A 24,414-nucleotide genomic window follows, 5' to 3' on the forward strand; every position below is an offset into this window, starting at 1 on the left:
CTAGAACTATCGTGCCAGTCAAAATGTCTGATCCCGGTTTTTTTTTGTTTCGCAAGTATTGATATCTTGGAAGTATTGAATATTAGAAATGATCTTAAAAATAAATATTTTCGCTTGAATACTATGTATAATAAATGTCCGAAGTAACTGAAAATAATCTGTTGCTGGAATTTTTATAAGGATTACATATCAATCGTATTAAACGTATTGTAATTTACGTTTTTGCGCACGTGGCGATATTCATAAAATGATTGAAATTATCAATAAGTTAATCAATTTTCAACTAAAATTAGAGTTGTTGAAAAGGGAATTTAATGAAAACTCAGAGTGCAAAGGGTTAGATGGAAATCACTCGCAGGTTCACTTACTGAATGGAATAATTATACTTAACCCTGTGCACTTTAGAGTCGCCTCTCAGTCGCCACTTATAATAATTTGATAGGACAAGATTATGAATTAAATTAAATAAAATTATATTATAAAATTCAATATTTAATATTAATATTAAAAAAAGCTTAAGCACAATCTGTCAAAACGACGGGTTTTAGTTTTCTTATTTCGCAATTATTGATATTTTAGAATCAAACTTAAAATTATTTATATTTCAATATCCGAAACGATTTTTAATATAAGTAAATAGTTTCGCTTAAGTATTATAATGAATATCTGAAGAAATTGGAAAGAACTGTATTGTTACAATCCTTATAAATGTTACATATCAACTAGAATAAATAATCTGTAGTTCTAGCGTTAATGTATGTGCGATTTCTCGTTCAGTTATTTTCACAAAATATCGTCCACATCTCATCAGGAAACGTTGAGCATTTCTAGTGAGAAACTTCTGGAGTGCAAAAGGTTAACGTTGACACCTTTGCACCCGTGTTTTTCAGTCACGAACGACATGTCTGAAAAATAAAGCTCGGTTCCTTGGGGCCGAGTTCCAGCTCGGTGAAATTCGCCTTAAATCATCCAAGAACGTTTATGTTAAGTTTATCGTGTAAATTTCCGAGTTGTTTCATATTTACGACTGTCGGCGTGCTCGCAATAAGATGGCCTACATACAGCGGAATGTTCAACGGCGCGAGAACCTTATCGTCTTTGGAATGTCCTCGCCAACATTCACTGTCGCTGAAATGGGCGCTTAACTGGACTATAAGCGACTATTAAATTCTCAGCTGATTTTTAATTGATTCTCAGTTGCATTCAAATTACTTCTTATTACTTCTGTATATCGTTAACAAAAGACAAAAGAGTTTTAATGATAGTTACCTTGAAAAGCGGAGGAATCCCCTGAAAACAGTCCCACTTGAACCTACTTTCGGAAATTATTAAACATAAAAATATATGTACAGTTTTACAGAAATTAGTAAATAATGTGAATAATTTCGATGAAACTCACGTGAGACATAATTCTCAAGAAAATGTTTGACACATTTTTTTTTCTACACTCCCTGCTTTCAGAGATATTCTAAAGAAATATATATTTCCAACCCTCAAGTACAAGAGGTGTTCTCACTCCTTCAAAGTAGATGTTGGCCGATAGAAAAAGTACATGTCAAATATTTTCTTGAGAACTACGTCTCACGTAAGTTTCATGAAAATCGGCATGTGCTGGTTGAAAAGGTTCCCTTGTAAGATCCATGAATGGTGTTACCGAAAACAGGAAATATTCGCAAGACGGAATTTCCTTCCGAAATTCACTTAATACAGAATCATTGAATCTTTTGGCTAGGAATCGTTTGAATTCCTGTTCCAGGATCCCTCGAGGGGAACCGATCAATTCGGCCTGGCACTGGTTGGCCATTCCTTAGGAGCGGGCACAGCAGCTATCCTGGCGATATTGCTGAAACAGGACTACCCAGACCTAGTGTGCTTTTCGTTTGCTCCACCGGGCGGTCTGTTGAGCATGCCCGCACAGCAGTACACGCAAGAATTTATTACATCCGTAGTGGTTGGAAAAGACGTTGTGCCCAGGATAGGGCTACGGCAAATGGAAAGCTTGAGGGCCGATCTTATCAACGCCATAAAAAGGAGCGTCGATCCCAAGGTTCGTATTTCTTGATGTGAAAAAGTAGAACGTCCTAGAAACACCGCCAATTTCTTATCCAGCAGAAATATACGACGTATTAGTTAAACAGTTCCATGTATTGCTGGTACTCGGCAACATTTTATGCCGCACGGAAACATGCGAGGTTTAGTTATTTTATGAAATTAAAGATCTTGAGATTATTTGACAATCTACTTTATACTGTTCCAAGTGATCGAAACTGAAACTTTTTATACAATTTTTCAAAGTATATAAAAGATATAATGGTAAATTAATAAGGATAATTTTAGATTAAACTTTGATCGATCAGTAAAAAATTAATTAATAAATATTGTATTTTTTATTCCTTAAAACTCATAGTGTTCAAGATCATCTGTTTCTATCTTTGGAAACACTTTGAAAAAACTCTAACTTCTAAAAACTGTCAAACCTAGACAATGTGAAATACTTTCCTAGCGTATTTCTGTTTACAATGTGTAAAATGTTTCGTTGACAGTATGTAAGTTCAAAATTGCCCTGGATGCATACAATAAGAAAAAACATAAAACATCTAAAGCGCTGTGTTGTTTATAGCATTTGTTAAGAACAACCATTTCCCAGAGTAATTCCATTTCTTTAATTACATTCTCAAAAATGTTAATTTACCATAAAAATTGGCGGTCTAATAATAAATATCGAATTATTGTCACTCTTCTATACCGTTAAATTATTAAGACAGTTTCAAAGAAGTGTAAAAAAAGAATGCCTCGCGTATAAGATAACTTCAGCATCTGCGTCATAAAAGAAAATTTAATATCCTACGAAACTTCCGTCATTTTAACATCGCCTTTCGACGGAACAATACACGCCATGGAACAGCGTGAGCCGCACGAATCCACACCGTGCCGGAACGCAAGAGTCGGTTTTAAGCCCGCGTATCAATCGCGACATTCGTTACAGTGGAAAACGATAGCGTGCTCGGTGATGTGTTGCGGTTGCGGTTCCACCCCCACCTCGGCCGCAAATTTAGAGGCCGGCGGATGCATCAGCGAGTATCAGAGGGACAAAGATTTAGCCCGTTCGCAGACCGTTGTGCCGAGCGACTCTAGTATCGCGTTGACGTTGCATAGACCCCTCTACCCGCCTGGTCGAATCATACACGTTGTACGACATCATCCAAACAAGGGAGAGTAAGTATAAACATTCGAACCAGCTTCCTGAAGCCCTGTTCACGTCTGTCGACTAGATCGCGATGTTTCGAACGCGTATAAACCGATAGCCGTGGCGTTCTTCAGTATACAATGAAGTTAACCCTCCGAACACGGGCCGCGGAGGCCGGTGGTCGGGTTACCGGTGACCCACATAAAAGTTCGCTTTTTTTATAGGTTGTACAGTTGACGAAACGTAATTCGATTGCATATGAACCTTTTGCGCTCGAGATTAATTCAGAGATTTGGCAGTCTTGCGCGAAAATCTTTGCTACCTATTTTACGCCGATGTGTAGACTAATGTTGTTTATTAATAATTTTGTATAGAGCTATACGTTTCGAAGCTGTTTAGTATTTGTAATGCGACAAGACTATCGACATGTTTAAGAAGTCATTGGAGTTTTTGGAACAGACATACTACGGCGTGGTATGTCGTTTCAGTGCAAGAAGTTAACCCTTTGCGGGCGGAGATTTTTTGAAGCATTTGAAACCTTCGTGACAAAAACTGTGTTAGCTGTTATTAATAGTATTTAATAGTAATTGGTAATAATGTTAACTGTATTAGGTATTACTTAGGTATTCGTTAAACTTTTGAATGCTGGCAAGAATGAAACATGTGTATCAATCTGTTGTTGTTGAAAGAAGTAGATTATTTGTTTGCAACTTTCTATTCTAAATATCAGAACCAGATGTCGTCAATATGACGTTCGTTCCTAAAGGGTTGAAACTAATGAGTGAGGTGAAGACTTTGATTGCTAGTTAGTATATATTATTGTGTAGCTGGGAATAATGGTGGTTTAAATAGTATTTCTGAGTTCACGAGAAGAAGAAGTTTTTGTGAAATGTTCTTGGACTTATTAAATACTAATATTATTATTTTATTAATAACATCAAATATTAATATTATACAATTTTATTAATACTATTAATTAATATTAATGATTAATATTAACTATTGTAATATTAGTATTCAATTAATTCCAGAATATTTCACAAAAACTTTTTTCTCGAGAACTCAGAAGTACAACCTACACCACTATTGCACTAAAAAATCAAATTATTAAATAAGTCCATTATATTTAGAAATATTCGATCGTAAGTTGCCACCTATAAGAAATTATATATTTCACTGAAATCACTTTAATTTAAATTATAAATTAACAATTGACGATGGTAAAAAATAATTTATAATTAAATGAGCTATTACATTTGAATACACAACGGTAATATGTAATCAGATGTTAATTTTATTTAATTTGCCAAACTCTGTCAGGATGAATACGAAAAAAGGTTCACAGTTCCTAGAGTACGTAATACTTGCTAAGTGATGAAAAGAAATCTTCATAAATATCGATCAAAAAATTAATATTCTCAATATTATAACCAATTTTTTTTCAACTAATGCGATCATTTACTTACATCATAGGCGTTATCGTTGTAAATCTGCGGGGTCTCAAGTGACACGGCCACCGGAACGCGAGGGTTAATGACAAAGTTTTTAATCAAACCAATCTTTTCCGTTTTTAGGCAGAAGTATGAGAGCCGCTGGAGGTACGTTTATCGGAAAGTTTTGCATTTTCAGGGCTGCACTGGGTAATTGCATCTTGAGGATCTGCCCGCATGCCTACCTCGGATCTGTACTTCTCTACACTTCTTTCTCCTTTCGTCACATCTGACACACTTGTCTCTCTCGTCCCAAGTGACATTACTCCCATGAACCAATTTCTTTCCTCGTTCAATTGATCACGAAAGTAACTCAATTTTCTTCCAGATTTCGAAATTTTCATCCAATTTTCATATTGCATTTGTAGAAATTAGATACGTAAATTTGTTGAGATTTTTTCAGTTTTAATCTGTTTTGATTAATTTTAACAGTTTGCATTCAAGAGATTATTCGCAGCCGTCGTTTTGTTTTACGCGGCAGAATTATAAAATTCAGTATTGGTATAATGTAATTAGTTATGAAACATTGAGGTAAAATAGTTTTGTCCATTGGTTCATGTATTATTTCTATTGAATGGGAACAATAATTTCATCAGTACTTTATTAGAAATTAATGAATATACGTGGAGAAAAAACTTTCGAGTACAAGGGTTAATCGTAGTATATGCATAAATGAAGAACTTTATTTATATTCAGTAATTTTTGACAGAAGCATGTTCTTACTTTTAATAACCTTTAAACGAGAAATTTAATATTATTTGAACTCATTTAATAATTCATAATTTATTATCGAATATTTTATTCATTAATTTATATTAATGATCTAAACTAAATAATTTTTTATTTAATCTCTTAACCAGAAAAGTCGAGTTACTCTCTTATTTATATTCTTACACTTTCTTTTATTTATATTATCTAAAAATTGTCTTGCTTTGATTATGTCAGATTATTTTTGTCAGTGATCAGGTTTAATAAGCCACATTTATTTTACTATTCCATTTACCTTATTGATTTTCCGATTGACTAGCTTCTATTTTTCATTTTTTTAATTTACTATTATTATACTTCGTAAATACTGCAATTGGTGTTTTTTGTAATTGTAGATAAAAAATGCCTTTAGTTAATAAAGAACTAAAACTTTATCGTTTAGAATAATCAGATACTTTCGTGGTCAGCTGAATATGCATGAAAAATCTATTCTATAGGATGCGATAGACGGAATTGAGTGTTTTGTGCACGGAGTAATTTTCGTAGAGTGAACGATTCAATTTTTAGAAAGTTGTTCTTAATTTACAGGAGATAACGTATAGTTTGCAGGATGTTAAAAGCATATCCGTTTACCCAATTGTTTACAGAGATGGGCAAATTCATTATGTAGAGAAAGTGTTTCGCGTAACGAATTGAAGGTCAGAAGTTAATTGAAATTAAATGTTCACTGAATACATTTAATAATCTCATTAACAGAGCAAACGAAATAATTATTTAACAAATAGTAGTTCATTCAGATCGATTGTTGAAAAGTTTGAACAGAATTTTCAGATGACATTTTTTTCTTGTTCTATCATTTAAATACAAACGCAAATATTCAAAGATATTTGATTATCGATAATGTTCACAATTTAAAATAGAGTCGACAACAAAAGATATCACAGTCCAATGTTCTATGATAATCAATCTTTAATTTCTATGATAATCATTTTAACTTCAAATGCATTAACCTTTTGCCTTATAGTATAGTCAAACTCGTCGATATTTCAATATTTTCAAGACCATTAATGATTAAATTAACAATTTGACAATTTTTCAATTGATTTAAAGTATATTCTCTCGCCTGAAAATTTTATTTCTTTTTCCAAAATTGAATTTTCTATAAACTGCAGGTGATGAAATGAGAAACGAAAGTCTACAAGGATCACTTATTGAAAAATCTTCTATTACAAAAACACAAAGATACATGAAATTTGTTAAACAATGCAATTTCTATGATTTATATGTAAATTATAACAAACTCATCAAACTTAGTTATACAATTCAGCACACAATCACCACAGAGAAACAATTGAAGCTCAATTGTCCATTCGCTCGTCTCTACATCGAGAACAGAGTCAATCGGATTCCACGGTCCATCGAACAAACGGTGTCAAATATATTTGAGAGGACGACTAGTTACGCCCATCTCCGGGTTGCATAGCCTAGAAAATCGAGTTTCCCAACTTCCGGTTCTGCGAATGCCTCCGATATGCATGCTCCCAGGGTAGCGAGTGTATGTACTATGTCTAAAGTTAGGGGATCGCTTGATGGCTAGACTGAAGAATGCGGGTCTGATTGGTCGATTTTCATCTGTCCTCATTTCGCTTTTGATACTAATTAGCTATTTATCAATACAGTTACACGTAACCAATCAAAACTATAAATAAAATACTCAACGAAAGACCCCGTTGCCTTTGTAACATGTCGCTGGACGTCAAGTCATCTCTGAAGGGTAGTTGATGGTACTGCCTGTCTAGCACTTGATAGCTAGGCTGAGGATAGCTGGTCTGATTGATCAGTTATCACCTTTTCTTATCTTGTTTCCGATAGTGACGTGTTATTTGTCGATACAGTTGTAGGGAACTAATCAAAACTACGGTAAGCCTTGGATAATTTGCAACATCAGGAACCTCTTCATAATTGCTACTTCGTTATCCCTGCTAAATTCCTTTTAACACTCTATAGCACATAACATGATCCGAATATTGCCAAACTCTATGATTTCAACATCTTTTTCGTTTCTATTCGTAATCCTTTTCTATATTCGAAACTTAAATCGCTTATTGTACAACTAATTAGAGTCGTAATTTTATCGTGTTTAGTGTCATTTTACTCGGGAAAAACATGACCAATATAATGATGAAAATTTCACTCGTCAAAAATCAAATATAAGTTCTATTCTTAAGTTACAAGTCTCAAGCCCATCGCGAGCATGAACACATTGACTACCACGAAAATTTGGATCGTTTCCCATAATATTACTTATCCCTTCATAACAAGGGCACGTGGTATTACAATCAATTATTAATGATTCAATATCATAGTTCAGAAGTTACACTATTATTTAGTTACTTATATTATGAAATATTTTGATTCGACATCAGTTTCCTCGCAATCCTTTCAAACAACTTGAAAGTTCCGGTCATCAATGATCACCGAAGCACCAACACGCTTCGACTCTCAGTCCTTTTTCCGTCACTCGCGTTATCCTTTCCACGTCCTCCATGTTCATCTTAATTTCCTATACTCGTCTCCACTTTCCTAATTGCAGCATTCGTGTCCGAATTTGTATTGCAATTATCCAATGCTCACTGTACAAATACATCGAGAGTAACTCCTGTTGCACCTCTGATCTATTGGCAATCAAGTGGTAGGCAAACAACAGGCGACTTCTATCTCATCAAGCCCACACACAGGGTACGCAACATCCTCGAGCCGTGGCCGCAGCAACACTGGCCGGTTCTCTTCTTTGAATTTTCAGACAGGTGTTGAAGAAACGAGAACCAGTGTATCAGGCGCTGTGGGCGGGGCCGTGCGACTTCGACGAGGTGCTGATCAGCCCGGTGATGATACAGGACCACATGCCGGACAATATGCTGAAAGCGTTGAACAAGGTAAGCCAGGCCGAGCCGATAATCGGACAGATAAGAAGGTCGCAGACACCGGTTAGCCGGATGCCGTCGGTAAGGCCCGGTAATTACGAGCTGTTGGAGGAGGCGGCCGACGATCCGGACGTCCCGAGGGATGATCGCAAGCTACCCGGTAGCTACCGGGTAGACAGTAACGGACGCGCGAATGGTTGCGAGCGTGTTAGTACGCAAGTACAAATCGCTACGATCAATGTCACGGAAACGACCGGCGAGACCATTGTCGTCGATGTCGAGGTACACGAGCGAAAGGATACGCAATCTGGAGACCGTTCATGCGGCGCCCTGTAACCAGACGATCCCGGCTCATTGTCGCTCAAGAAACGACGACTGCTGGGTCTTCTTTACCTTTTTTTCCAACGATAGACTGCGGACGTACACGCGTTCACCTCGCGCCGTTGCATTCGTGAAGCCAATGAGCTGGAATTGAACTCTTTTGCTCGCGATACCTATTTTCTTCAAAAAATGGCAACTCGTTGCGAGATTGATGGAATGTTTGGAAGTGTTTTTGAAGATGTAAAGATTAGTCATACGTATCTTTGAGAAAAAGATAGTTTTATTTTAATGTTTCCTATGTTTTTATTTTGTTTTGTAGGTTTGCCTTTAAATTGTGTTTCCAGTTTTCTTTTATTCATATAAAAAACAGATGAAGTTTAAAGAAAATTGTTTTAGATAAAATGTTTTTTATGAGGACAGTTTTGTCCGTTTTTTGTTGCAATTCGAGTTGCTGCATTTATGTAATTAATGTAATTGATAGTCGGCTTTGGGTAGGAGGGGTTGAATTTCGTGTTTCCTCTTTTTATGAGTCTTGGTACATTGGCGATTGTATCGTAAACCCATGGCATTTATTTTTGAAATGAAATTTTTTTACGTTACCATTGTGTTTATATGTCATTCGATAACTCATTCTTTTTTCTACAAGATCGTGTTATCAAGTTTTGAAATATAGGTGAAAATTTAGCGTTATTCGGATAGAAATGACCGTCTTTAAAACACGCACATCACATAGAATCTTTGAAAGCAACAAATATCAAAGGTGTTCGCTTTTTCTAGTTTGAATTTTATCTTTCTACGAGAATATAATTTAAATTTTTACCCGAGATTAAAAATCTGTTAACACGATTTTGTAAAATCGCAAAACGATTATCGAATAATGTAAACAATGGTGAGAAATGTGACCTTTCACATGCGTGTCCGCAGTCTAACAAACGCTAACCCCTTCTCAGTAAATCTTTTGTAACTAAAATGACAACTGAAGCTAACGTTCTACGCTAGAAGGACTGAACAAAACTTTTATTTATTTATTTCGTCATGTTTTTTGTACATGGTTATTTATTGTAACGGTAATCATAGTCGAACTGGTTGTAGTCGTAGTTTACGTTGAATAGAGTAGCGTTTTATTCTTTAATAGACGTTTGTATCAATTTTTCTTTACCTGAGTACGAATTATTGATAATAGTGTGATTAATGTATCTTGCGTTTCCATTATTTAATTTCCCTTAGTATTATTATACATGGCACGTTATTAACGCAACAATACTTCTACGACGAACACGTCGAGGCTATTAGTACATACCGATTATCGTATCTGTTTCTGTTACGTGTAAATTGTTGCTCAGATTTAGGTCGAGCGATTGACACGCATGCTCCTCGACACTGCATGAATTTTACCGTAACGTTTGCAGACAATTAATTATGTAGTTCCTTCACGTAATCTGTATTGCGTTTTATTTTTCATTCAATTATTGTTCTTTTATCTTTTAGACGGTTTCTTTGTTTTATTCACCTTTTTTTTCCGTTTTCATTTTCAGTTAAAATGACTGCATCCAAAACGACTGAAATAATTTCTATAATAAGTATTCTTATTTCATTAATACACGGGAATTATTTTAGTATCGAACAAAAAACTGTAATCAAGCAATAAACAGATTTAGCTCTTCCTGTAACTGCAGTTTATGTAAAGTATTGTAATATATATATACATATGTTACATATGTTATATATTTATACATAAATCATACATTTCGAACCTGTAACTAACTAGTGGTCGTTTTGATTGCACAGTGTGACTACTCGATTCTGTATAATTTGCTATGTACGCTACTTCGATCAATATACTTTGTACCATAATAAATGTTGTTGTTTATTTCGTAGATTTCGCTTCCTAACTCTATGCTTGGAGCATTCGAAATGATGATTAGAAAAGGATTTATGGCGCGGATCACGTTTCATTTATCTTTGCTGTTATTCGTTCAATCATAACTCTTATTATCTGTCCTTTTCCATACAAGGTGTTTTAATGTTGACGAAACGTTGTCAATAAAATAAGATTCTATTAATAAATGTTAAAAATAGTATTAAATAAACAATGATTTGTAAATTATTATTAAAATGTTACGACAAAAACACGTACTAAGTATAGACGCAAAAATGGGATTATTATCGACATCTCGATTAAATCCAGATTATGCAATCCAGTAACCTGAGTTCCTTAATCGAAGATGAAAAATTCATTCGTCATTTCAAGCCAACCCTAATTTCATTCGCCTTCAATTTTCTTAAACGAACATTCTTGCCCTCAGTTTTATCACGATTAAACAGAAAACGTTGAACGTTTGTAAACCGAATTATCAGAAGACACGCTATGACAGTATAACCATTTAATAAGGTTTAACGAGGCTTTCATTCCACTTGGAACTCGCTGAAAGTCATAATAACAAAGTAATAAAATTTCTTTGTGTCCCCAGTGTCCGTAAATTTCCGGCTTCCATTTAATGCACCGGTATGCGCGAAAATGGCTGCACCAACGAAACGTGAAATAATGGGAATGAACCAACAGTCTGATTGGCCACTACGGGCAACGGTTCCGGGCTTAGGTTTATTTAGCATTTCCATAATATTTTTGCTCATTGGACGTGCTAGACAAATTTAATAATATTACTTTAAAACACCTTGTAGAAGATGTGCCTTCTCTATCTCCGTATTTCGTTATTTAATCGCCGTTTCCACCGGGTTATGAGACAAACTGTCAATCACTGCAAACAAAAGTGACAGAATATTAAATATTAACAAAATACATTGAACGTGATTGGAAAGAGCCATCAATACTTTGTAAATTTTTATTTACTCACAGTAAATATTTATTGAAGTTCAATAATATATGACAACAATTTTTAAGAAAATTCTGTAATAATAAACCTTTATTTCATTTTTATTTCAAAAAGTAAATTTTGATCAATTAAACTTTAAATATTCATTGAGATAGCAACCTTCTATTTGATTCTTGCAATTAATATCGTAATTATTTATGATTAATTCGTAATCTAATCATCATCCAACGAATGCACAATCCTATTCGATACTCTTTATAGTTGCGACAGCGACTCCTAATAGTATGACTACATAAAGAAGGAATATTTTAGTGAATAAATACACAAAAAGTAGGATAAAATATTATTGCTTTCGTTTATATTATTTCCGTAATTTGTCGATTAATTTCAGCTTTGTATCAATTTTCATCTTTATTTCTTCAGTTCTTCCTAGATCACGCTAAGGTTTCAGCGACAAGCGCTACAAAAGGGAATGGCTGTCAGTTTGCTTCTGCTTTGCATGAAAGTGAAACATCGAATTTCTTGCACTCACAGGAGTAGTATTATATCCTGATAGAAAATTTGACTACAAAAATACCGCCGGCACATTCGAAACACGCGCGCCGATGTGCACGCGTAAATTAAGAGTGCTTCCTCGCCCAGGATATAACGTAGCGGAACGTAGAAAACTGTTCGAACAGCGTGTACAATGGCACCTCCTTAACGTCGCACTTTAACGAGTCACTCTCGTCTCTATTACATCCTACAGTGAACAAATTTAACCATTAACTGCATTCGACGAATATACACGTCGTCTTAAAATCAAAATGATACTAATTTTGTCAACGATAAATTATTTATTTTTTCAGGTAAACATGTCATTCTTCTTCGTTTTGCTTTAGGTTTTGGTTAGAATATTTTATAAGTGCATTAGGCTGACGTTTGACGAGTATACGCATTATTATTTGATTTCATTGCCAGCATTATCAGAGACTTTTAAAATTAAATTCGACAGTTAACAGGTTAAAAAAAAAGAAATAATAACGAACAAGGAAACAAAACAAAAGCAAACGAACTCTTATGTCACTGACTAATCAACATACAGCACTGCTTCTTTCAGTCTATCGTTTTATAATTTTTTATCATTTTATCGTTCTGTTGTATCTTCTCCAGCTGTATCATTAGCTGGCATGGCACGTTTAACGTACAAAATGTTAATAAATGTAATAATACATTCAATGATACATTCAGTCAGTTAAGTACATTCGTTTTACATCTTACATAGTATAATGATTTTTTATGCAGAATTAGTTGCTTTATCAGAATTTAGAAAGAAAATATAGGCATTTCATTTTTAAAAAAATGAACGGAACCTGCATATCTCGATAAAATAGTAAAACAGCATAAAATCCATATTACTATTAAATGCCCCTTCGTAACCATACAACTTTTGTCCGAAACATTTTTTCTTACAGTACATATTTTATGAGGTATTTAGAATCGTCACGTTGCGTGACTCATCCTATATATGATTCTGCACCATTCATTCCGGACACTGGATATCGCGAACTACATTTCTGTCCCATGGTTCCTTTCAGACCATTTCCTTCTAAAATGAGAACGCGATGCAACAATAAAACATTTTAACCCCTTTTTCTCAAGGTTAGGATGAATTTTACGAGCACTTTCTTATATCCTTTACCATTAAATGACAGATGTAGATTCACACTATAGTGGTCGTGATACATATTTTTGAAACAACCTTACATCAGGTCTATAGGGGTTAACCCTTTAGTTCTCGATGGCATCGACTTAAAATAATATTTCAATATTAATAAAATGCGAACCAGTGGGCTAATCGCGAAGCCAGTATAAAATCAATATAGTAATCGCTATTTTTCTGACATTTAGAAGCGTTTTTGATAAAAATGTCTGTTTTTGTTCCAAATGATAAAATAGTTGACGTATATTGCAAAAATAAATGTAGTTTGCCTAAAAGTTTTTATTCGGAACTTAACGGGTTAAGATGAAGGGGAAGTCGGTCAACTTTTGATGTTTTCGTGTCATTTTGTTGATTCCAAGTCGCGTGACGTTAAGGAGGTAACACACTGTACTGGAACTTTGAAGAGCTACTCGCGCAGCAGATTGCTGTGTTTTAATTGGTGACGTACTCCAGAAAAGAGAAACACGCGAAAGGTTTTTTACGGAGGCAATTAAATTCCGGTCATCTATCACCTTCCGTCAAACGGGAAGTATTGAAACTTTTACGACCGATTGGCTCACACGATTGCGACGAAGTCTGCACACCTTGCAAAAATTGTCTTTAATTACCATTCCGACGCTGCTGTTGATATTCGATCCTTCTGTTGCCTACCTTGTAGCTTAGATTATTATATCGGGTTGTAACTTATGAAATAACTAGCTTTTTTATAGTTGAAATATGCTTTACAAATTTAAAGTACAATTTTCTCGAGAGATACTGATGTTTCTTGTTGTAGAAGATTCGAAATAATTTCATTCGAAAGTAAGAGATTACATTGAGAATTATACACAATTATATGCATCTATAATATGATACTTTTCCAAGATGGCCGAAAGAAGAATGGTTAAAGTCATTCGTAAAAAAATACTGCAATTTAAACTAGAGATAAAAATGAAATGAAAGACATGAAGCTTCAATCGCCATTTTCCTGCCATTTTAAAAGTGAATAGAAACTGTTGCAACACTGTTTAATGATTATAAACAATGCGTCCTCTCGAAAATAAACTATTCTGAATAATTGGTGATAAAAATATCAGCTTCTTACGAAAAAATGTATTTTCAGTTCGAGGACTTTCTGTCTTAAGTCAAGCGTTCATTTATAAACATTGAAACTAATTTGCCCTTTATTTTCATTGAGCTAACTAGAAAATATTTTATGTAATATTCTGTTATCTTATATGTATTATATTTATTTCATACGTTACACTCCCATTGTTGTTAACAAGCTCTTTGTTAGACTAGGTATTAACCCACGGAAGGCGGACAGCGAGACAGCCGCAAGATGGACGCCGGGTCAATTTTAGCTGATAGTAATTCTTCGAGAACAAATTTTTGCACGAGAACGTTGCTTTTTCTGTTCGTTTTTTCGTTGCATCTTAACAGTAATAATAGTGACATTCAATTATTTCAATGAAAGAGAAACATGACTGTAAATTCTAAGAAAATAATGGTTTTTCGTAAGTACCGTGTGACCCGGTGTCTGACAGCGGAGGATTAATGGTATACAGAGTGGCACGATAACATTGATCACGTGGAATATATCCGTTATTTATAGAAATATAAAAAAAGCTATAACCTCAAATCGGTACAATGAAGTAAGTAAAATAGTATGTCAAATCTTTAGTTAGTTAAAAACTTTTCCCCATTGTTAACGAATTATTTCTTAGTACATCCAATGCAATGCAAACAAAACTTTGTAATACTAAATAAATTTAAACAGTAAATTCAAATCATCAAATAGATACAAAGCAGTCGATAAACTAAACATTTCAAGATTAAAATTTAAGCCTTAACCAACCGGAAACGCATTAATGTGTTATGTTTCGACTAGCAAGACAACATTCACGTTAATGTTTCTCGGCATGTTTATGTTTAAATTATATTATTTATGTGAAAAAATAACGCCACTTATTAAAGTTACACTAATTGTACCAAGAAAATAAAACTACTAAGTCCATAGGTTCCAAATATTATGTTACTACGCCTCTTTTACAAGAAATCTAACCTTGATCATTTGGCACACCTCCCCTTATTTCATAAAATAATACAAACGCTTATTTCAAAGAATGAGAAGAACGTAAATTACATTTCTGTTAAACTTTTCGTGCCTTCATTTGCATTAGACCGTGCCTTCCAGTTTGGGAATCGCTGTTCTAAGTACACGTCCCAAAATTATTAATATAATTCTATTCTACGAAATGTTTCAATTTTTTTCAGTAACTACAGATCCACATACAATTATTGATTTACACAAGTTAACAATTGTTCAATATACACTTAGCCCTTGATATACACGGTATTCGAATTGCACGATATCGGTTTAACACGGTTGAAGAAGTCAGTCAGGTCAGGCAAATGCAAGAATTACATTAATTTTTCGTTTGTTTTGTGAATTACATATACAATCTTGTTGAATTAATGAATTTTTATTTAAAAATATGTATATAATTTTTCATTTTACAAATAAATAAATAATATTGTTTCATATGAATTTGTTAAATTTATTACGTGTGTATTTCTTTTCAATGTGAATCGTGGACTCGAATTACATGATTTCAATTTACACGGTGTCTTCGGGGAACTAATTTACCGTGTAAACACTTAAAATTTACTCTGGAAGTCTTACTAGATGCTGTAAAACACTAGCAAACAGCCTCTAAAAATAACGGATACATTCGAAATAAGAAAATATTATCGGACCGCTTGGTATACGCGTGAAGTTTATATGCTCGAATGAAGTAACGAAGTATATGAGAGTTGACGGACGATGTCCCTTCGAATCGTGGCTAACCAACGACCCTTACGAGAGGATGTGTGGCTGAGGGTGTGTGGTGTGGATTAGGTGTCAGCGTGCAGAGATCGGGGCGCCGCGGAGGCCGGTGCAGCAACGCATGCAACGGCTGCGACGGACCCAGGGAGCCAACGTAGGCCCGATCAGCGACACGTCGTACACCACCATCAAAGTACACTGGCCACCTTGCAAAGCCGCGACGCCGACCTCAATGCCACCACACACTCTTCTCGCCACGACACAAGGTACATAAGACGTCTTTAGGCTTCGCTCGGTGTCTTTTCTACATGAGTTTACGTGTTCACCAGTGGTATCGTTCTTGACCTGTTAACCGGGCGATTATACGCTCGGACACATATGTCAGTTGCATTCGAAATGAATGATATTGGGTAGTAAATAAGTTCAGTTGCAAGTATTAAGAATGCTCTAATTTTGAGAATTAAATTGTAATAGGTTCAGTTGTAAGTGTGCAAAATGTTTTAATTCTGAGAATTAAATTGTAATAGGTTCAGCTGTAAGTGCGAAAAGTGTTCTAACTCGGAAAATTAAATTATGACGTACTGAAAAATTAATTTGAACTTATTCAAATAATAATTGTAATTATTTTAAAATCCAGCTTACTTATCTTACTGCTATATGAAATTCGGAGAAAATAAATGATGAATATATGTGAACGAATTTATGTTACGACCCAATAATTTATGATAAATGATGCTTTACGTTATCGTTAAATAAATATTTATATACTTAATTCTTTGCACTCTGTTGTCTCCACTATGGGGCACTAGCATACTCCATAAAATTGGCTTACAAATTTTATTTCTATAAAAACGAAACGAATTAACAGAAGAAGTTGAAATACGTGAATGTATAAATATTTATAGTGCTTTGTTTTTCAAAACAAGACTTTCGGTTTTTAAAAGTTTTGCTATGAAAATAGGCCGAAGTTGCTAAGAACATTTAAAAAATGTTCAGAAAGTAAAGGATTAATAATTAACTTACGATACGATATTGAATGATATTGCACTAAAGATAAATATGTGGTACTCTACAACAAAAAATTTTTTGAAGAGTAAATTACGATTCAAAATATGATTCAAGGATATAGATGAGAATTGATAATGAATAAACTCGTCTTTCCTGGTTAACAGGTGAATTCTTGAACTGTAATAGTAATTAAAACCGTTTGATGTTACTCAGGGATTGAAGCATTAATAAACATGAAAATAATGAAATAGAAGGAGAAAAATTAATGTATAAATGTAATAGAATATTTTTGTACAAAGTTTTCAAAATAATGAAATTTAAAAATTCGTTTGATAATTATTAATATTTATAGACAGTAGTACAGATAGTTGAACCATAGAAGAGTTATATAGATATCAATATTTAAAGGAATTACTATATTCCTACTTTATTTTAGAATTATTCATTGTTCAGGATTAATTATTTATTTTATAAATTATTATGTCTGACATTACGATAATAATTTTATTTGTAACCATATTTTCTATAAAATTATAAGAAAATATTCTTGAGCAGGACATCTAACTCTTTCGTATAAAGTAAAATTTAAAGAAGCTTGGAATAAAACACAGAACGAATGATATATCTTTGATCATTTATTTAACGTACTGTAAAATAAAGAACCTTTCAACGGCGAAATACTTCATAGGTATTAATGTAATAGGTCTCTGAGCAAAAAGAACGCTTGAATTAAACTTCAATCGAACGCTACAATGAAAAGAGCAGTTTCAGAAGAACAATATCACTGGTGCGAGGTCGCTGGAGATAAGTCTCTCTTCTGAAAATTATTTTTATTCTAATTCTAATTCTAAAGAATATTTCTATCAGTAATCATTTATATACAGAGTGTTTCATAATACCTGTACTGTTCAGAAAAACTTCAGAGACCAATTAACCACTAAGAAGTAGATATTTTAACAAAAAATTCTATTAACTAATGAATCTTAAATTTTAATGTAAATATAATGTTCTTCTAAAAATTCTAAAAATTGAAATTGAAACTCCTGTTTTCATACATTAGTTGTTGACGTAAATTTAGATACTGATGTACGGTGTACTTATTACAAACTGTATTCCTCTAATTAACTTTAATTATTTGATACTTGTATTATTATACTTATTGTTGCTTTTATTACTTTTCCATTTTGAATACTTCCTCCGTATTCATATTAAAAGACTAAAACACAAATTTTACAAGATTTTACTTGATGTTGACTGCAGAAAATAAGAAACACTCTGTACATTACTTAGATCCTTGAAACGATGTTGTAATCTCAAAAAAAAGATAATAATAGCTAAGGGGAGACATGAAACGACACTTTAATCACTCTTTAAGTTTGAGACGGGCAAGTCTGCAGCGACTAGGCAAACTCCAACGGACAATTCATCTCTGTCATCGCCACCATTGCAGCCCATTTTCATCACCTTCGTCTGCATTCGATCTAACGCACTCACGATCACGAATTCTGTATGGTCGTATCGCTCACGTGTCCATTCACCGACGTCTGTTCGAAAACGGAACTCGACCCGAAATTTCGGGGGAAGTATGCATTGCGAATGGTCAAGTAGAGATTAGAGTTGTGTGAGATCGTCCGAGAGGACATAACGACGATGTTGTAACCATGAGTCCGTAGATAAGCGTCTTACAATTAGACATAAACGATCGATCGTCGAATCGATTGGCTCAGCGATGAGCAACCGCTCCGACCGCATCCTTTTTATTTGCCAACCATGAAAAAAATATTAAAATACATTAAACGCTATCGAAAATATTAAAAACATTTCTAAAAATATATCTTCTAATAAGAAGATTATTAATTTTCTAAATAAATTCAATTTTCGTTGTTTCGTTAAATCTCTTATTTTCAATATTTTTATTTGAAATATTAAATATTCAAAAAATATTTGAAACATGGAGTAATGTACGAAACAAGTTTTGCTCATCGTTGGATTAGAGAATGGTATTCGCCACAGTCGATCATGCATGTGCACCTGGCATCATTCTAGTTTTATTTGACGACAGCCCATTTTACATTTCGTTCTTTAGACACGCCATTCTGCGATGATTCTTGCCGAATGCGACTTAGGTTTCCGCCATTAACATGTTAACCGAGGAAGACGCCATTAACTTGTCGTTTGCTTTCCTTTATCTTCCCACACTTTGGTTTTTCGATTGATTTACATACATACAGATCTGTCCACTTATCGTAGCGTAATGTCTGTGTAGCAGTGTAGACTAGATCGTGGTTGAGTGTGTTACGAACGAGTCGCCGCCAGTGATTTTCATTCCTCTTCCATTCGTCGAGAAATCAGTTAACAGGTTAATATTCTGTGCACTCTTTCCTAAATGACTTTCAGCGAAGGCAAAAATTAGCTGTCGTTGCCCAGTACGTAATCCTTTCATCCCATCAAACTTTAGAAAAAGGATATTTCACAACGAAAATCCGCTCGAGCGCGTTTATTACGTGATCATTTCACTTTGTAACATGGCGGCTCTAGGAATTCCGCTCCGTGCGAATTCTGCAATCTATTTCAGAGACACAGTTGTACACACGAAGGAACGGTACGCTAATTTCGTACATTTCATCGAATTTTCCCAGATCCCATTAACCGCGTTAAATATTTGACAGATATTCGCTGCGAATTTCCGTGGTGCATAAAGAAGATAAAAAATTTATGTTTGCGGAATCGGTGAACGCGACACGGAACCGTTCTTATTATCAAAAACCCAGCGCCCGTGACTGTCGTGAAATTCTCATTTGGCTCTCAGCGAAATTGCTTCGCTAAAACGTAAAAGAATAATCACTGTACGCCTCATTACCAGAAACAGTGATCCTTAAAACCGTCCGTGATTATTCGATAAAATGATTTTACTTTACAAAGAATTCGAAATTGATACTCACAGTTTATTCTCCCCAATTACGCGAGTTTCAGAATTAAATTTTATTAACGAATAGAATTGATATCAAAATGAAGAACCATCAGCGTTTAATCAGTGTCTAAGAAGTGGCCTTGAAACGTGCAATATATTCAATCGATTCATAACCTTTGTTCAACTCATTAGTAATGAAGTTAGTGCCGTATGATTCGGAACAATTCTTTCCTCCCATTTATTCGATCGTTTTGATTCCTTAGTCGCACGCTAAAGTAAATATTACAAGCAATTACAATATTCTCGCGATTAGTATCCGGTCTGATCTGCAGGATTAGTGCCTGGTAGTCATCCTCATCTTCTAAGTCTCCTCAGCAAGCCGCGAAGCTTGACGGTCGAGCAGTTGTAATATGATACGTTGTTCAGTGGTGGTAAATATCGGTGAAATAATATTAATTCAATGATAAAACTTCTTCATAAGGGTTATTTTTTGTAAATGAAACTTGAAAGTGAAAAATTGTTAATGAAAGTGAAAAATAAAAAAAATTAACATTGCATTTATGTCCCCTCATTAGTCTGTTTGTTTCGATCTCTCAGAAGTTCGGAATTCTCGTTCTTTCATCCGCGTCATCCTTTTCTACAGAGAACAGAGGAGCTTAGCTCGGATCTCATCTTGGCTTGGAATCAATACCACTGCACGATTAGTGCCTGGTCGCAATTCCGATTTTCGGGTACTAATCACGAGAATACTGTACTAGAACGAACAGTTAGCTGTCACCTCACGCAAGAACGATCCCTTCAGAAGTCCGCCTAATAACCGAACCCATTTCAAAGCTACCACCAAAATCCAAATGACACGTTAACAAAGTAACATCACCGGACTCCCGCGGAATAATCCGATTCCCCCCGAATCGCCGCGTAATGCTCGGGCGCAAAGGATGCTAAAGGGAGTAAATCAATATTACCGAGACCGCAGGATCGGGTATCGAAGAGGCCCCGGTAAATCAGTTCCATCGCTGACGCCGCTACGCGTATCCCCAAACTATCAAGCATCACTCAATCATCCATTAACGCGGGCACCGCTACGGCGAGCTAACTACCTCGGGTACGTTTCAACACCCTCATTCTTAGTTTCCCTCGAGTGTCGAATACAAGTCGACCGGTCGCTATCGATGTCACGGGTCAACGGCGGAACTAAACGAGCACGGTTTACCGTGAAAACGATTATACATGGAAACACGCGTGTGGGTATATGCCAGGTTGTAACGACGCTGGGGCCAGCGAAGCCGCAGAGGCTGGCTTCCGGTCACGCATCGTCCACGGAGGCGTCGGAGGCACGCGAGGCCGTCGAGATCCAGGAGATGGAGATCGAACAGGAGATGAGAGCGTTGCTGCCCACCTCCAGCCCGGTGAAATCGCATCCCAGCAACCTGGCCGGCACACCACCGCACAGACTCTGCCTGGAGACTAGCTTCACGTCCCTGCAGAGCCCCTCGGAGTTCCCTCAGGCTGGCCGCGAGCTCAGCGTCGACTCCAGGGGGATTCCGTGGGAGTACGTGAGCCTGGCCAGCGAGTTACTCAACACGCCCAGGGCCGACGAATGCAAACTGTAAGAATAGCAATTTTCTCTACGGACAAGGGGAACGGTACCCTAACCGGAGGTCTGACCGTCGTGGCCATGTCTAGGATTAAACTTTAATCAGGAGAGTTTAGGGGACAGCAGTGCGCACGGTCAGTTTTGAGGCAATCTTTTGGGATTAATCAAGTAGTTAGGCTTGGCGAGATTCTTGACGATTTACTCCTGTCTACCGAGGGTTATTTCTGTTCGGTTTTCACGGAGAACGTTTTGGTTTTTGGCATTCTTCGGTCTTGTAACGAGACGTCCCGTTCATTCAGTGATCCTCATCGGAATTGTGTCACACTCTCGTTCACATTCGCTTGTTTCACTACTCGCAGTGTTCACCGCTTTTTGACAGACGCGCACATAGATGATCATTGCACTCTGCGAAACCGTCGGATTTGAGGTAACTTTTGAAGGATTGTGATGGAACTTGGAGGATGCACTGGTTTTAAATGAATGCGAGTGTTTTCAGGTATCCGTGGAGAATTCTAAGTTATGCTAAGTCGGATGGTTATGGTGAGTGACTGTATACAACCGTTTGAAGCTAGAGAACTTAAAAATCGATGCAAATTTAAGAAACTAAAACTCAAAAGCTAAACCTGAGAAGGTAATATCACATTCAAAACAAGAAACTTTAAAGTATTCTTAGACTAAATATTCTAAAGTAAAATATCTTTTTGCTGCTAACTATACTATTACCAGTTAACGACGTTTAACTAACATATTAAGAATAAAACCATTCGATTCATAGTAAAAAGAGCGCTCCACGTATATGCAAACACTGTACAGCTTTAAAATCGCCATATCGCCCGAGAGTCGACGCGATCCTTGCCACCCGGAAGGACTGAACTTTTACTATTCTTCGTCTGATCAAAAAATTCGAAAATGTCATATTCTTAGTGGAACAAATGTTCCCGTGAAACTGAGAAACCGTCTTAAACGTTGTTCTCGTGCGAATAGGACGACTCGGCGAGGCGACTGGGACGACGCATCTCGAACGGCGCCGCTCGCGACACCGGAAACTCTCTCGGAAGCGTCGAGCAATCCACCATCACCGGTACCACCACCGAGACCAATGAGACGCACCCCGAAGATATCGGGAAACTTGTCAACGGCGGCGGACGACCTGAAGAACAACCTTCACTTCGCTATGCTCTCGGCGAAGAATTACTTCCTGAGAGAGGGGAACAACGGCAGTAACACAAGCAGCGGAAATAGCGAGGCGAGCTACGAGAGCGCCAAAAGCTTAACCGCTGGTCTTCCGCCGCCGGTGCCGAGGAGACGGGACTCGGTCATCGTCAGAAGGTATTATAATACGATACTTAGACCCGATGTAGTTCTCAGTTTTTCTATATTTTCTTAACACTAAGTTTACCGACAGTTTTATGTACATATCGACACGAGTCAATTTGACCCATTAACAAAATCATACATTCTCTTTAAAAAACAACTTAAAAAGGACATAATTATACATAATGATCTTATAAATGAAACTATGGCATGTATAGATAACAGTCAGTGCAAGTGGTAGAAGAAAATGTAAACAGTTTCTGTAATTTCGAAAGTTCTAGGTAAAAACGAATTTCGAAATGGGTCAAAATAACCCGGCCGGTAAACCTAGTATAAATATTAAACGTACCGCGACCGATTAAATGACTAGTTTTTATATTTGATTGAAAATTCGGCGTTTTAGTTCATCCGTTTAACTTTATATCGAACTCTATATTGTCGAATTAATCAATTTTCCAATTTTTCCCTTTCTTTCTATTTCTATTTCCACTAAAAAGTATCAATCATCTAATTCGTTTACTTTTATTTTGTAATCAGTTATTCGGCAGGTTATTTTAGAAATCAGTATGTACAAAGTATCAGTACGTTTAGTGTCAATCCATTTGCATTATTAGCGTATAAGGTGAAAGCACCAATAGTTCAAAATTCAAACAGTTGACCAGTTAAGAAAAATGTTCTGTATGAATACATAGTATGAATAAATAGGAAAGCTTGTTCCATTATTAATACGTTGAACGCTGCATAATTTCATAGAGCAAAGTACACAAAATGGAAGAAATATAGTATTAAATGATTTAATTGAATTCCATTATTATTGCACGTTCATGTACCTAATGTCATTACATTAGATAGCATTATTTACAATATAGGTATATTTTCAAATAATTATCGTTTAATTGAGTAAACTACTGTAATTCCCTCAATTAAACGATGATTATTATTTGAAAACATCCCTTTATTGTAAATAACGTTACCAAATGCAGTGACATTCACGTAGAATTAACGTAATATTAACAACTGTGTTCATATTTCTTTAATAAGTTTTACTGAAACATTTAATACAAAAATACAGTCTTTATTTACAGGTGTTCTGAGCGGTTGCAACTTTTTTAGTCAAATTCATATTTTTTGTCTGAAAAGTTTATTTTACTAATAGTTAATCAAAGAACTTAATACTAAGAGGTCAAATAAATAAGTAAAGGATGAGTAGGTACCTACAAATTGTACGAAATTTTACAGAGAGCAAAGGGTATGCACAGCTGCATGCTGCAGAGACGATTTATCCGAAAATTCATCACCCCACACCTCTTCTCATTCCTCTGGAGCGTCTCACGCATCCAACCAAATACAGCAAGGCTACGCCGAAGAGGAGAACGACACGAACGGTTCCAGCTTAGACTTTTACGAAGCTAAGGTGCAATGCTTATCTTACGTAATGTATACCGCATATTTTATAAGATATATATTTATAAGATATAAAATATATATATAAAATTATAATAAAAAGGTGTAACAAACAAACACAGTAATAAATATTAGAAAAGGTAATAATAGATTACAATAATAATAATAAGCATTAATTGTATACAACAGATCTTCAGCAAAATCG

At 35.4% G+C, this 24,414-nt stretch overlaps 1 protein-coding gene across 10 annotated transcripts in view; it reads left to right on the forward strand.

The window, feature by feature from the left end:
• Positions 1-24,414, forward strand: part of inaE (inactivation no afterpotential E) — a 173,405-nt gene that overhangs the window by 146,436 nt on the left and 2,555 nt on the right. For 6 of the 10 annotated variants that reach the window (XM_076367687.1, XM_076367685.1, XM_076367686.1 and 3 more), the window contains 7 exons: positions 1,757-2,047; positions 2,987-3,216; positions 4,762-4,827; positions 8,189-8,321; positions 21,154-21,503; positions 22,476-22,820; positions 24,045-24,219. In XM_076367687.1, the coding sequence (XP_076223802.1) occupies positions 1,757-2,047; positions 2,987-3,216; positions 4,762-4,827; positions 8,189-8,321; positions 21,154-21,503; positions 22,476-22,820; positions 24,045-24,219 (1,590 nt within the window). Of the gene's footprint in view, positions 1-1,756; positions 2,048-2,986; positions 3,217-4,761; positions 4,828-8,188; positions 8,322-16,047; positions 16,242-21,153; positions 21,504-22,475; positions 22,821-24,044; positions 24,220-24,414 lie in introns of all 10 variants that reach the window. The other 4 variants (XM_076367690.1, XM_076367691.1, XM_076367693.1 and 1 more) reach the window with 3 other exon arrangements.

The sequence above is a fragment of the Nomia melanderi genome, chromosome 5, assembly GCF_051020985.1.
Source record: "Nomia melanderi isolate GNS246 chromosome 5, iyNomMela1, whole genome shotgun sequence".
Taxonomy (NCBI): Eukaryota; Metazoa; Arthropoda; class Insecta; order Hymenoptera; family Halictidae; genus Nomia; species Nomia melanderi.